At 45.8% G+C, this 16,183-nt stretch overlaps 1 protein-coding gene across 1 annotated transcript in view; it reads left to right on the forward strand.

Annotated features, from left to right (window-relative positions):
• The first annotated feature begins 1,785 nt into the window (after positions 1-1,785).
• Positions 1,786-16,183, forward strand: part of gaa2 (alpha glucosidase 2) — a 71,286-nt gene continuing 56,888 nt past the window's right edge. Inside the window, exons 1-2 of the mRNA XM_072268402.1 lie at positions 1,786-1,963; positions 12,453-13,045. Of these exons, the coding sequence (XP_072124503.1) occupies positions 1,837-1,963; positions 12,453-13,045 (720 nt within the window). The 5' untranslated portion in view covers positions 1,786-1,836. The remainder of the gene's footprint in view (positions 1,964-12,452; positions 13,046-16,183) is intronic.

The raw sequence follows: 16,183 nt of genomic DNA on the forward strand, positions 1-16,183 counted from the left end.
TAACAGTGGCCACGTGGCCACTTCATGGCAGTAGAGGAGGCTATGAGCCAATATCAATGGGGATGCACGGATGGACAAGGGGATCACGGAAGGAGCTTTCCCTGCAGAAAGCAGAGAGTGGGTTGGGTGGAGGGGGGGGGAAGGTTCAAAGATTCAAAGTACATTTATTTTCCGAAGTATATGTACAGTATACAACCCTGAGAAACAGCCATGAAACAAAGAAACACCTCAAACACACAATATGTTAGAAAAATAACAAAGCATGCAAACAGCAAAGAGTGAGAGAATAACACATAATATATTGCCCATCAAACTGTAGAATCCTCAAAACAGTCTAGGAGTGTTCAGTTCAGTTCAATTTAGCGCTCTGTCATCGTAGACTGCAGGTCATAGAGCCAGTCCGAGCCGAAGCGCACCGATCAAATCACAGAAAATAACTAGAATCCATGTAACGTTGGCCACAGAGTCTTCCAAAAAAGATTCCACAGCTACTCTGCAAACCAGGACCCAAGACTCCTGCAGCTTTCCATGGCAACAGCAAGTAAGAGAGAGAGGGAGACCGGTCAACATAGGCAGATGGCGTTGAACATCTACTCATCATTTGCTCTTGTCCATTTCAATCTTGCTTGATGCTTTAATCGGTGAAGCCAATAATGGGTTCACGCTCTGCCTTTAGACCAAACACTCCACTCTCAACCTTGCTGAAATACCCCAGAGGCATCAAATGTGTCAGATTGCTCTGTCGGCCCAAAAATCATCAACGTGTAAATTACAGGCTCCAATCACAGTTTCGTAGTAGAAGCATTTTTAGAAGAAGTAGCAGTTTAGTTTTACAGTCTGCAGGGCATCACGTTGGTCGCTGGTGCCATCTTAAGAAAAAAATGATAAAGGTGTGTTTGGTGATAGGATCCCATCTAAGATGGCAGAAGCTGTGGAGAATGATGTCTGGGAAATGGAGGGGATTCGGGTGTGGGCAGCATCACATCACATTAAGGCAACTGGGAACTTTAACACCGGATTAACCAGTGACTCCAACGTTTCCAAAGATCTTTTTTATGAAAGGTTAGGTTATGAATGGAGATTCATAAAATGAAGTTGGCAGAGTTGGTCATCAAAACATCAGTTGCAACTGATACCTGTACCCGGCTGGAAGCCCAAGAAGAGTTTATTTTGATTAGGTTATCCTTTACACATACACTGTGGAGAGAACCCTGATATTATTGTCTTTGGATGGTCTTGGAGCCTTGGATAATTGCTGAGGTACTAACTTAAGATGCAGTTTGCACCTTTATAGAGTGCTAAGATCCTCTGTAACAACATCTAAATCTTAGTCTTTAGTCAAAGAAGTAAGGTTAGAATAATCAAGGAAGAGAATTTTAAAAGGTTACAACTTTAACAGCCAATATTGATAATTCACTACCAACTGTATTGGAAGTCTAAGATTACATTTTAGCAGGGGATGGGGGAAAGGAAGAGAGGGGATTGAATGAGGAAGAGAAAAATCAGGTGAAGTTAGAGAGAGGAAATGTGGAGAACCGTGAAAACAAACATAAATATTGAAAAGATCAAACAGGTTTTTAAATCCAAAGTAGGTGAGTGATCCCAGGACTGATGATACAACGTACTTGCCTGTTATTTTATTATTTAGCTGCCTTAGCCAACCGGTGACCTGCATCTCACTAACCTAAATATTTCAATTTTGACTTTAACAAAGTTTTTTTTGGATATTATAACTTCGAATATAAGCCACTAATCTTGTAAATACGGGATGCTGAAGAGGATTTCTGTGATGATTCATCGCCATAGATAAGGCTATTTGGAACCTGCACCCCACAAATGAAGTTTTTTTGTTGGGAACATTTTGCTGATTTGTTCCAATCCAACACCACCCCCTCCCCGGCTCTCTCCACCCTGCCTGGGTGCGCAGGTCGCTGTTTCGGCGCGGGGAGACGCTGGCCTGCAGGTAAGACCAGGACCCTCAGCTCTGTCTCCCCGGTCAAAGATCCGGCAGCGCCGGTTGCAGGGAGGATCTTGACAGCGTCCGGGCTCCTCCCTCCCGTCTCCCGCTGACCACGACCGGCTCCTTCATTGCCGGCAAGGCCCAGGCGGAGCACCCGCTGTAGGGCCCGTTTAAGGGCGGCGGCCGGCCGAACCTCAGCGCCGCCCGCAGCTCCTCACGGAGGGAGGAGACCCCAGGCCCATCGCCCGGCCTGACTCCAGTGATCGAACCTTCTGCGGCCCCGGACTAACCCCGATCCAGGCCGGCCTCGAATCCCCCTCCAACTCCTGCTTCATTCCTCCCCTTCGCTCCCAGTCCCCACCTTCGCCTCATACCCCCACACCCACTCGTTTTCCCCCTGTCCCTGCCCCACTCCACCTCATTTCCCGATTCCCCCTCTCCCTGCCCCACTCCACTCCACCTCATTTCCCCACTCCCCCCTCCTCACACTCCACTCCATTTCCCCCTGTCCCCCACTCTACCTCATTTCCCAATTCCCCCCTCCCCACATGCACTCCACCTCATTTCCCCATTCCCCTGTCCCTGCCCCACTCCATTTCCCCATTCCCCCACTCCCCCTGTCCCCACCCCACTCCATTTCCCCCTGTCCCCCACTCCACCTCATTTCCCTATTCCCCCACTCCCCCTGTCCCCACCCCACTCCATTTCCCCCTGTCCCCCACTCCACCTCATTTCCCTATTCCCCCACTCCCCCTGTCCCCACCCTACTCCACCTCATTTCCCCATTCCCCCTCTCCCCGCCCCACTCCACTCCACCTCATTTCCCCATTCCCCCTCTCCCCTGTCCCTGCCCCACTCCATTTCCCCATTCCCCCACTCCCCCTGTCCCCACACCACTCCATTTCCCCCTGTCCCCCACTCTACCTCATTTCCCCATTCCCCCACTCCCCCTGTCCCCACCCCACTCCATTTCCCCTGTCCCCACTCTACCTCATTTCCCCATTCCCCCACTCCCCCTGTCCCCACCCCACTCCACCTCATTTCCCCACTCCCTCACTCCCCTTGTCCCTACCCCACTCCATTTCCCCCTGTCCCCACTCTACCTCATTTCCCCATTCTCCCACTCCCCTTGTCCCCACCCCACTCCACCTCATTTCCCCATTCCCCCTGTCCCCACCCCACTCCACCTCATTTCCCCATTCCCCCACTCCCCGTCCCCACCCCACTCCACCTCATTTCCCCACTCCCCCTGTCCCCCACCCCACTCCACCTCTTCTCCATTCCCCCACTCCCCCTGTCTCCACCCCACTCCACCTCATTTCCCCATTCATCCACTCCCCACCCCACTCCATTTCCCCACTCCCCGTCCCTGCCCCACTCCACCTCATTTCCCCACTCCCCCTGTCCCCACCCTACTCCACCTCATTTCCCCATTCCCTCACTCCCCCTGTCCCCGGCCCACTCCACCTCATTTCCCCATTCATCCACTCCCCACCGCACTCCATTTCCCCATTCCCCCCTCCCCCTGCCCCCCACTCCACCTCATTTCCCCACTCTCCCTGTCCCCACCCCACTCCACCTCATTTCCATATTCCCCCACTCCCTCTCTCCCCACTCCACCTCATTTCCTCATTCCCCCACTCCACCTCATTTCCTCACTCCCCCTGTCCCCACCCCACTCCACCTCATTCCCCCACTCCCCCGTCCCCCACCCCACTCTACCTCATTTCCCCATTCCCCCACTCCCCCTGTCCCCACCGCACTCCACCTTATTTCCCCATTCCCCCCTCCCCCTGTCCCTGGCCCACTCCACCTCATTTCCCCATTCCCCCACTCCCCCTCTCCCCACTCCACCTCATTTCCCCATTCCCCCACTCCCCCTCTCCCCACCCCACTCCACCTCATTTCCCCCTGTCCCCAGCCCACACCACTCCATCTCATTTCCCCATTCCCCACTCCCCGTCCCCACCCCACTCCACCTCATTTCTCCTATTCCCCCACTCCCCTCATCCCCTCCCACTACCCCTTGTCCCACCTCATCCCCATTCCGCCTGTTCCCCACTCCCCCTCGTCCACACCCCACTCACCTTCGTCTCCCTCAGTTGCCTCAATCCTGCCCCCACTCACCCTCATCTCCGACCCACCTCAATGCTGCCCCACTCACCTTCGTCTCCCTCAGTTGCCTCAATCCTGCCCCCACTCATCCTCATCTCCGACCCACCTCAATGCTGCCCCACTCACCCTCATCCCCCTACTCACTTCCCCTAATTCCCCTCACCCACACCCCCTTGACCCTACTCACACCATACCGTTTTCTAGTCTCATTAGCCCACCTCCTTTTCCAGCTAATTCACATTGTAACACACACATAATGCTGGGGGTCAGGTCAGGAGGGGAATAAACAGTCAAAGTTTCACGCCAAGACCCTTCCTCAGGACTGAAAAGAAAAGGGGAAGTAACCAGAATCAAAATGTGGAAGGGGAAGGAGTCCAAGCTAGCAGGTGATAGGTGAAACAAGGTGAGGGAAAAGGTAGCGAGGTGGTGTGGGAGAGAGTATGAAGTGAGAAGATGGAAGAGGTAAAGAGCTGAAGAAGGAGGTTTCTGATAGGTGAGGGGACCACAGGAGAAAGGGAAAGAGAAGGGACACCAGAGAGAGGAGACTGGTAAATGAGGAGAAGTGAAGGAGTAAGAGGAGATCCAGAAAGGGAAATGGGAAAAGAGAAGGGGGTGGGGGAAGAAACTTCTAGAAGCTAGAGAAATTGATGTTCAAGTCATCAGGTTGCAAGCTACCCAGACGGAATATGAAGTGTTGATCGTCCAACTGTGAGAGTGACCTCATCATGGCAGTAGAGGAAGCCATGGACTGACATGTCGGAGTGGGCATGGGGAGTAGTATTAAAATGAGTGGCCACCGAGAAATCCTGCCTGTCGTGGCAGATACTGCAAAGGTGCTCAACGAAGCAGTTCCTTAATCTACACTAGGTCTCACTGTTGTAGAGGAAGCTGCACCGGGAGCAACCAGGTACAGTCGGTGAACCTGACAGACTTGCAGGTGAAGTGTGGCCTCACCTGGACAAATTGTTTGGGACCCTGAAAGGTGGTGAGGGAGGAGGTAAAGGAGCAAGTATAGCACTTGTCCTGCTCAGCCCCGTGAACCACATTGCTATTTAATCATTGATCTACAGGAGACACAAAAAGGCTTCAGATGCTGGAATCTGGAGCAACACTCCAGATTCTGGAGGAATGCAAAGGGTCAAGCAGTATCTGTGGAAGAAAATCAATGGTTGGCAGTTAATATTTTCATTTGGACCCCAATGATTGATCTGCTTCTCAAGTCTATTGACCTGCCTGAGCTCTATGTCTCTTTGGTGCCATTCAAACTCCAATAGTGTGTAATACTTTCCTGCTGCTTCAAGTCAATGAGTGAGATGAAATTTTCCATGATAACATGCAGAGCTCTGTCAGGTGATCAGCTTGCAGAAAAATGGGATCCACAGATGGTTTATTTATAGGGTTATGACGTGAAGTATAGTGCTGGGGTTGCAATGAGTATGGTTTGAACATTTGTGAGGGAGTTTTAATGGTACTGTTTCAGTTCTTGGTTGAAGCTGAGTATTGCTGTCTTGTTCCTGATCTCAAAATTATTCCACTTCCTAACCAGTTGGAAAATGCTCTCTCAGACTCTCTCAACCAACATGTGACTCTTGATCCCCTTACTCAATTATCTAAGTGAAAGCTATTATTAAATATTCTAAAAAAAATCAGTGGAAGAAGTAAATAGATTATCATGGAAGAAGGCGAAAGTACTCTGTGCATAGATTGTAGGAAGACCTAGCAGGGTGAAGGGGATATCTGAAGCAAATTGACGGAAATAACATCAGATGAAAGGTTAAATAGAAGATGGAGATGATAGACAATTTCTACAGAGTGAGGAAGTGAGCAGGAGTAATGCACTTTGGATGGGATGATATGGAATTTAAGCGAAAGGCAAGGTTAATGCTCCAGTTGGTCAGGATGTTTGTCATAGGGTTTGGAGTCCTGCATGCCTCAGTGACCCAGAAAGCTATGTTGACTGGAGTCAGGGCCTTGTGCTTTGGCTCTTGGTAGGGTCGCCCAAGTTAAACAGGTTAATGGATAGAGGACAGATTAACAGTTGTCCAGGTTCGGGGTTTAGCTCAGAGTTGTTAACCCTGACTGTTCAAAAAAATTGTGACGGAAACAGCAATGAAGAATCTTTCTATACATAGAGAAGTAGAGGATCTTCATTGCTGCCCTAAACACCAGTGGCATAACAGGCAGTAAGTAAGTTGGTTGGGATCAACAGAAGTAATTTCAATCTAATGTGAGGCCTTGTATTTTGTGACATTATTTACAAATGAAACAAGCTGCAGAATTATGTCATCATGCATGCCTTTTGGGCGAGGCTCCCCTCTCAGTTATGTGTTAACATCCCATTGCATCATTTCAAAAATAATTGGGGGAAGTTCTGCTGGGTATTCTTGTCAATATTTACCACCATCCACCCTTAGCAACAGGCAGTTCCTTGGGATTATGGATGACTTAATTCTGCTCTGGTTCAAAGATGACAAGTGAGACCAAAGTGGGAATTGCAGACTCTTCCAGAACTGGGACAGGAGGTGCATGATGCTTTGGGAGGTGTTGCAGTCCCTCTGCTGTTTTTTACAATGTATGATCCTGATGCACATCTTCAGTGTTCTCTATGCCAGTCTGAATGTTCCTTCCCCATTTTGAATGTTCCAGTCAAGGCCAGGGATTCCCAATATTCATTGGGAATTTTGCAATTTTCAGGGAGGCTTTGAACATTTTCTTGAATCTTTTCCTCTGTCCGTTGAAAATCTCTTCTAGTGACAGAGCTTGTAGTAAGACATTGCTTTGATGCACTGTTGTCAGGCATGTGAATAAGGTGGCTGATCCAAAGGAACTGACTGAGCATAATTACTGTCTTGGATGTTAGTCTGGGAGAGGATCCTCAGTTCTCTTGTTCTTATAGTAAAGGTTGTGTGTTCTCTCCACTGCCTGTTGAGGATGAGCAAAATCTTAGGAGAAGGGCAGGGTCACCGCTGTCCGGTAGGCTTGGTGCCAGGTTTGAGGTCTTGATATTCAACATCCTTTTCCTTGGTTGAGTAAAAGCTGTGCTGGTACATTGTAGCTAATAATGAATTACATCATTGACATATGATTCATTGAAAGGTGGCTCCCAAGACGTGGGTGTAATCCATAATTTCCAGGGTCTTATCAGGAAACCTTTGTTTATTAGAGAGTAAAATATGGTGGATTCAGTTGAACGAGAACCTTTTGTTTGTCGAGGTGAGCGTAAGGTCCTTTCCCTTGTGTGCTTCAGTGAATGAGTAAATGATATCTCGGAGCTTGAACTCTGGATGTGCTCAAATACAAGCTTCACCTGTACACTGCAGCTCAGCTACTAAGGTTGGGGAGACCCTGGTTCGGCAAGGGTAGTGTTATAGTTGAACATTTTCACATTAGTCCTGTAGATTCAGTTCTGCTCTAATAGGAAGCTTGTTGGTCAAGTGCAGCATTATGGTTAATAATAGTGTCAGAGCAATGAGACAGCCTTGCCTGACACGAACCTGTACAGGGATTAGGTCTATTGTGAACTCGTTGGCCAGGTCCTGGTCTGATTCGAATGAGGAAACAAACCTGAAACAGATTATTAACGAAATGAGAGATAAGTCATTGCAGCAATCAACCAGAGTTAGTTTCTTCAGCACATTGTTGTTTTTGGGATCTTCCTTCGTGCAGATACCTCCTTGCACATTTTCTGTATTACAACAGAGGCTATACTTCAAAACAGAATGTTATCTAAGCTCCAGGCCTTCCAAGTAACCTAGAGTCAGGGAGTCCTACGTCATGGAAATAGGCCCAATTTGCCCATGCCCAGTGAGCTCATCCTATCTGCCCCTGGCAGGCCCATATCCCTCTAAATGTCTCCTATTCATGTCCTCTGTGTATAAAGGAGGCCAGTGCACAGTGAAATAAATTAAATAGTATACATTACAGGGTGCTTCTGAGATGGATATCCGTCAGTGTGAGACGAACTGCTCATGTGACATGCTGGCACTGACATGGTGTTTCTAGAGAGATGTGACTAGTCAGATGGTAATTGGGGCAGCTAGGTGTGAGGTACTGTGGAATAATAAGCAAGTTCCTTTCTGACTCCATTGGGTAATGGTAACCACTCTGGGAGATAACACTAGCTTTGTCTATTGTTACTGCTAGTCACCTATCTCTTGTCCAGTGCAGTTTCCATACAGTCTGAAATAGGACCACCTTTTTCTCAAAGGTACTTGGCCGGTTTGTGTCCAAAATAATCAGCCAACCTGTGCCAGAAACCCATATGCCCCAGGTACAAGGACAATGTCAGTAATTGTGCTCCCTGAATTTACCATTCGATTCTGGCCTCCTGGGTTGCCTGGATCATCACTGGACTGAGAGCAAATCTCATTTAGCAGACTAGGTATTCTTGATTTGATTAGCAATTATTTTGGTTACTAACCGAATGGAATGAGGAAACAAACCTGTAACAAATTATGAAGGAGACTGGAGATTGGTCACTGCAACAAATAACTCTGGAAATGTGTAGTTCAGATGGTTGACGATTGGGTTGAGTTGTTCTCTGATCTTCAGTATATAAAGGCCAAGCATTCGGAGGACACACCACAAATGAACAGCGCACTGATGATGTGTCCTCGTACGGATATATATGTGTCTTTCTCTTGCTGACAAAGTGAAAACTCTGTTTTCCTCACACTTACTTCCAACCCAGTTGCCTTGCAAAAGGTCTTTGGGATGTTCAGATCTTTCACCATCCCATTATTGGAGCCACTGACGAGGGCTGTATCATCGGTGATCGCTAGTGTTGTGCTCCTGGATATTCCTTCTGCCATAGTGATTTCTACTCCACCTCCCCTCTGTTCCAGTGTGCTTATTCATGGGTCCATTGTGATTTTAAATAGAATGGGTAACATGGGGTCTCCTTGTTTAACCTTCTTCTTTATGTTGATCTTAATGGTTTTATCCTTGCCAAGTTTCACTACCGTTGTCGTGTTGGTGTATAGATACTCAACTAGTTTCATAAGGCGTTTGGGTGCCCCCACTCTCTGCAACAATCTTTGGATCAGTTATGGCCTACTGAATCGAAGGCCTTTGCCAAATCCACAAATGTGACTGCAAGTTCTTCCTTGTTCTTTTTGGACCCTTTGATGATGTTTCTGACGATTGTAATGTTTTCATTGCACCCAGGAGTCTTAGCCAGGAAACACTGCTGCCTTTTGTGGTGACAAAACGTTTGCAAATGAATTGGCAAGATCTGAGAACAACTCAACCCAACCAGAATTAATTTCCATTCATTTCACTGGGAGTGGAGACCATGAGTTATAAGGAGAGACTGGATAGGCCGAGGCTTTATTCCCAAGAGTGATCTTACAGAAGTTTGTAAAATCATGAGGGCATAGATAAAGTGAATATTCACGATCTTTGTTCTCTCCCCCCCCCCCCCAAATAGGGCAGTCTAAACTAGAGGGCAAAGGTTTAAGATGAGAGGGGAAGGATTTTCATATAGAGGGTGGTGGGTATATGGAATGAGCTGCCAGAAGAAGTGAAAGATATGGAGACAGTTTCAATGTTTAAAAGTCATGTTGGACAGGTTCATGGGGAGGAATGGTTGAGAGGGATTTGGCCCAAATGCGGATATATCATACTAATTTGGGTACACAACTTGGTTACAATAGACAATGTGAGTATTGCTCACTTCCCAGAATTAATTGCTCATCTCTGTTTGCTCTTGCATCCCTTCTGGTCCTGGTCCTGGTCCCAGAGTGTTGTTGAGGTGGGAATTCTGAGACTTAGACCCAGTGATTAAGTATTTCCAAGTCAGGGAGGTGTTCAACTTGGAGGTGTTGTTCCTTTTCACCCTTGCCTTTATTGTAGAACTTGTCTCGGATCACAATAGCTTGTGGAAATAGTTGTAGTGCATTTTGTAGGGACGATATTCTGCAGCCACTGTGCACCAGTGGTGGAGTGTATGAGTGGTTTGGATAGTGAAATAGATGACATTCAGGTGGGCCTTGTCATGGATGATTCAAAGTTACCCAGGTAAATGGAGAAGATTGTGTTTCCAACTGACCTGAGCAGATGAGATGCTGGGAAATTTAGCAGAAATGCCCAAAGTTATGATTTGCAAGGAACATAAAAGTGAATCATGGAAACATATACAAGTATCAAAATAAAAAAGATTATTGATGCCAATGGTGCCTGCTTATAGTCAGCAAAGAGAGAATTGACTAAAGGGAACAAAGAGGTAACAGAAATATTGATGAAACACTATGTTTCTATCTTCATAGAACACTGAAAGCTTCCCAGCAATAAGAGAGAGAGCTAAGAGCCTAACAAGAAGAGGGAATTAAAGAAATTTAGTATTGATTAAATAATATTGCTGGAAAAATTAATAGAACCGATTAAATATTAAATTTCTAATACTGATAATCTACATTCCGGTGTTCTAAAAGAGGTAGCCACAAAAATAGAGGATATATTGGTGTCATTTTCCAAAATTCTGTTGATCATGGAGTGGTTCTCATATATAGGAAGGTAGTAGTAGTAATTCCAGCTTGTGAAAGAGGAAGGAGAGATGAGGGAACTACTGGCTGATTAGCCCAACAGTGGTGGTTGGGAAAATGCTAGTCTATTTGTAGACAGCCCATTAGAAAGGGGATGCTTTCTTTCCACTTTGGTTTTGTATTTACTGAGGTAGTTAAAGAGGACAGTTTATTCTCAAGCCAGTTATAAATATCATCTGTTTCATGAGTCTTCGACCTACAGTGGTATCTGGAAGCAGGGGATCACAGTTTTTGGATATGGGTAAGACATGGAAAACTGAGATGAGAGGAAATTTCTTCACAAGATTAGTGAGCCTGTGCAATTTCCGACTATAGAGGTGGCCGAATCACTGAATATCAGAATCAGGGTTATTATCACCGGCATGCGTCGTGAAATTTGTTAACAGCAGCAGCACTTCAATGCAATGCATAATATAGAAGGAAAAAATAATGAATACAATTACTGTAGATCAATTACAGTATATATATATTGAATAGATTAAAAATCATGCAAAAAACAGAAATAATATACATTAAAAAAGTGAGACACACAAAAAGTGCTGGTGGAACATAGCAGGCCAGGCAGCATCTCTAGGAAGAGGTACAGTCGACGTTTCCGGCTGAGACCCTTTGACAGGACTAACTGAAAGAAGAGATAATAAGAGATTTGAGAGGGGGAGGGGAGGATCCAAAATGATAGGAGAAGACAGGAGGGGGAGGGATGGAGCCAAGAGCTGGAAAGTTGATTGGCAAAAGGGATACGAGGCTGGAGAAGGGAGAAGGATCATGGGACCGGAGGCCTAGGGAGAAAGAAAGGAGGGAGGGCAGCCCAGAGGATGGAGAGCAGGCAAGGAGTTATACTGAGAGGGACAGAGGGAGAAAAAAGAGAGAGAGAAAAAGTGGGGGGGGGGATAATAAATAAATAAGGGATGGGGTACGAAGGGGAGGAGGGGCATTAACGGAAGTTAGAGAAGTCAATGTTCATGCCATCAGGTTGGAGGCTACCCAGACGGAATATAAAGTGTTGTTCCTCCAACCTGAGTGTGGCTTCATCTTTACAGTAGAGGAGGCCGTGGATAGACATATCAGAATGGGAATGGGATGTGGAATTAAAATGTGTGGCCACTGGGAGATCCTGCTTTCTCTGGTGGACAGAGTGTAGTTGTTCAGCAAAGCGGTCTCCCAGTCTGCGTCGGGTCTCGCCAATATATAGAAGGCCGCACCGGGAGCACCGGATGCAGTATATCACCCCAGCCGACTCACAGGTGAAGTGTCGCCTCAAAAAAGTGAGGTCATGTTCAAGGGTTCAATGTCCATTTAGGAATCGGAGGGCAGAGGGGAATATACAAGGAGTTTAGGTAGATTACTTGATACAAAAGGCATTAAGTGGCGGGGGGCAGGTGAGGGTGTGTAAGCAGGAGTATGGTTTTGAGAGAGAGGAAGAGGAACAATGGCATGGCTGTTTTTTCTTCGTTCCTGCTGCTTCTCATTGCTTTGGTAACTTGTCCTGTGAAGTCAGTAAGTGTGAACATTTGTACACACAATCTGCCTGATTCAGTGCATATTTACATGTGTGTGTCTATTGATTTATGTGTGAGAATGTATTAATGTATATCTATGGGTGTGTACGTGTATTTGTGTGGCTCATCATGTTCCTATTAAGTCATTAGGATCTGATTGACGTGGGTCATGCCTTGTGGTTACTACTGTTATGTGACGAATGGATTTCTGAGCTCAGCATCATGAGATGTTTGTGACTATGAATTTTCACTTATCAGCAGTGGTCGGCAGCACGGGATGCAAGGTTTGAAGTGGGAAAGGAAACAAAACAACTTATATTTTTATATCTGTTTCAGCTTTGCTGAGAGATAATGCGGGAAGGGATTCTTGCTGGATCTCACAGCAGGCAGCCGTTATCGGAATCTCGACAGCACTCCCAGCAATTGCAACGATGAACCAGCAAAGCATCTGTCGCCGCTGGCACCCATGGGTGCTAGTGCTCACTTTCGTTCTCCTCCTTGGCTTAATCAACTTTTGCAACAGGGGGCAGACAATCAGGCAGCCGACCAGCAGGGAATCAGGGTACCCAGACCCAGACTCAGTGGCACGCATCTCACCATCACATAACAAGCAAGGCGACAAGGATGCCTGCCTCTCCGTTCCAGAGCGTGATAGATTTGACTGCTATCCGGAGAGGGACCGAGTCGTCTCTCGGAAGTTGTGTGAGGAACGTGGCTGTTGTTTTGCCAAGGTCACTGTGGATCTATCTGGAGAGCCTTGGTGCTTCTACCCACCGAATTTTTCAAGTTATATCCTAGGAAACCTGACACCTACAGAGCTGGGAGAGGTGGCAGAGCTCACACGAAGGAATAAAACTTACTATCCCAGGGATATTTGGAAACTCCAACTGAACATAATGTTCGAAGCTGACCACAGACTTCACATCAAGGTGGGAGTCTTCCATACTAAATCAAAGAGGTTCCGTTAAACTGTTCCCTTGCATCTGTCAAGTGTAGAATTTAATTCCCAACCCTAGCATCCTAGGTTAGCCATTCATCCCCCTTGTGACCCAGTGGCTTATGGAGATACCTTGGACAGTGGTTAGGAGTTAATTCAGGCTTAGGGGAACTGGAATCACATACAGTCCTAGGCTGAGAAGGCTGGGCTGGGTGTACTTCTTCCCTCTAAAATAATTTTAGTGAGCCAGTTAGGTTAAAGAGGACTATTCTAAATATATCCTAGTATCCGAAAAAAGAAATCTGCAGTTGCTGGAAAGCTTGAATATCACGGGTGGCTGGAAATAGCAGATCAGGCAGCATCCTTGGAGAGAGAAACAAAACCATTTAGCCCTGGGGAGAAAAGTCACCAGCCTGAAGTCTTCTGTATCTCACCATTCTGACATTTGCTTTTCTCCTTTCTCCTCTGTTGTCATTCATCTCCCTATTTACACCTCCTCTACATTCGCTGCCTCCAGCACGCTTATCGCAGACTACACCAATCCATTTTCTCTGGGTGTGTCACCCTATTACAGACATCCCCTTTGTTCTTCCCACTGCACCATTGTCACCCTTTACTGAAGCTAAAAATATATCCATTTTTGAGCCTTTACCAACTCTAACAGAAAATCACCATACTGATCTGTTTCTCTCTCCACGAAAATTGCCTGAGTATTTCCAATACTTTTAGTTTTTATATCAACGTTACTTAATTATCTGTAAGGGTGTTTGAGGCATTTGAGGTTTGTAAAAAGCCAAAGTGGATGTAAATATTTTACAGCTGATGGCTCATCCATCAGAGGAGAATGTTTGTCATGTTTGGGTATAGTACTGGACTCAGAGAGAGTCCCCATCCAGATGGATTTCTATAACAATCTACTGCCTCATGGTCTCCTTCACTGGCTGAAGCTCTTTAATCTGCTTTCTGCTGTAGTAAAGTTGAAATGTAGATCCTCTGAGTTGGTAATTGAACGATAAGAGAAATATGTTTAGTTCATTTCACAACCTAATAACATCTCAAAGTACTTTACAGCCAATTAGATACTTTGGACACATAGACATTAAAGAAGATTTCAGACAATATCTGTGCCAAACCAGATACCATATTAAACTAATCCCATTTGCTTGCACATGGCCTATTCATGTGTCTGTTAAACATTGCAATTGTTTTTGGTTCTAATCCCTGCCCTGGCAGTGCACCTGCCACTTTTCAAAAACAAACTTGCCTCGTAATCCTCCTTTAAACTTTCCCCCTCTCACTTTAAAGCTCTAATATTTGACATTTCCACCATAGAAAAAGACTGACAATGCACCTTCTCATAATTTTCTATACTTCAATCACTTCTTCCCTCAGCATCCAACACTAGAGAAAACAATCTGTTTGTCTAGCCACTCCTCCATAGCTCATCCTCCAATCTAGGCAACATCCTGGTGAAGCTCTTTCCAATGCCTCCTCGTCCTTCCTGTAATGGCGTGACTACAGCCGAGCACGGCCTACCCCAAGTTTTATTTTGCAGTAACGTGGTTTCCTTACTCTTATGGATGTATCTATTGACAGCCTTTCTCACTATCCACAATTCCACAGTTTTTTATGTCATCTGCAAACTTAATAATCAGCTCACCTACACTTCTGTCCTGAGGGACACCCTACTTGCAAATCTAGAAATTCAGAATAGCACCCTTCTACCATTGCCCTCTGTCTTCTATGGCCAAGCCAATTTTAAGTTCCTTCTACCAAACTACCATGGATCCCATATACCTTAATCTTGAATTATTTTACCATGAGAGACCTTGTCAAATGCTTTGCTAAAGTCCATGTAGACATTCTCCACTGCCCTTCAGTATCTCATCCCACTTGCCTGATCCAGACGTAAATTTCCTCCTTTCTCCTTGAGTGGTCCTACCCTTTCACTATTATCCTCTTACATTTAATAAGTGTGTGAAATACCTTGTCATTAGTCCATGATGCTACTTGGCCAGGACATAATGTGGCTCCTTTTAGCTTTCCTGAATCCCTGTTTTTTTTTATTGGATCCTGTATCAGCTTCTTAAACCTTACGTATGCTTCTTTTTCCTTTTTGATTAAATCTGCAACATTTCTCATCATCTAAGGTCCCTGAACCTTACCAACCTTGTCTTCTTTCTTCACAGGAACGTTTGGATCCTGAATTCTGTCCAGCTGGACTTCAAACAACTCTATTGTGTTGGATGTGAACCTACCCAATAACAGTTACTCCCAAACTACTCTGGTTGTCCCTGGCTAATACTGTTGTATTAGCCTTCTCCCAATGTGGCACCTTCCCTGAGGTCCAGTCTTATCTTTATCCATAAGTACCTGAAAGTTTACAGAGTTCTGATTCCTGTTCTCAAAATGTGCTCCCACTAATTACCTGTCCAGGCTCATTTCCTGAAACTACTGTGGGCGCCATGGCAATGTAACCGTTAGTGCAGCACTATTACAGCTCAGAGTGTCTGAGTTCAGAGTTCAATTCTGATGCCATCTGTAAGGAGCTTGTTTGTTCTCTCTGTGTTTCCTCCAGGTGCTCCAGTTTCCTCCCACAGTCCAAAGATGTACCAGTTAGTAGGTTAATAGGTCATTGTAGGTTAGTAGGTCATCGTATGTTGTTCTGAGATTAGGCTAGGGTTAAATAAGTGGGCTGCTGGGCAGTACTTTTACAGTTAGACCAGAAGGGCCTGTTCCATGCAGTATCTCTAAATAAACTAAATAAATCAATCTAATATGGCCTCATCTCTGGTTGGACTATTTACAAACTGTTTAAGGAAACCCTTCTGGATATACCTAACAAATTCTGCCCGATCTAAGCTTTTGGCACAAAAGAAATCCCAGTCAATTTTGGGAAATTAAAGTCATCCACCACAACAATCCTTTTGCTTTTACCCTCATCAACTATCTTTGTTTCTTCCTCAAGTAACTCTATCACTGTTGTAATGTGGCAGCTAAACTCTGCAGTGAGCTCCCGAAATGAGCAAAGAGGTACTGACCTTGTTTGTTGATTTGAGCTTTTTGTTTTTGGGAACTCTGATCAAAGGAAGTTTGTCTTCTCTTCTTCAATGCCTCCTCAATGGAGCAT

The sequence above is a fragment of the Mobula birostris genome, chromosome 9 (genome assembly GCF_030028105.1).
Source record: "Mobula birostris isolate sMobBir1 chromosome 9, sMobBir1.hap1, whole genome shotgun sequence".
In the NCBI taxonomy this organism is placed as follows: Eukaryota; Metazoa; Chordata; class Chondrichthyes; order Myliobatiformes; family Myliobatidae; genus Mobula; species Mobula birostris.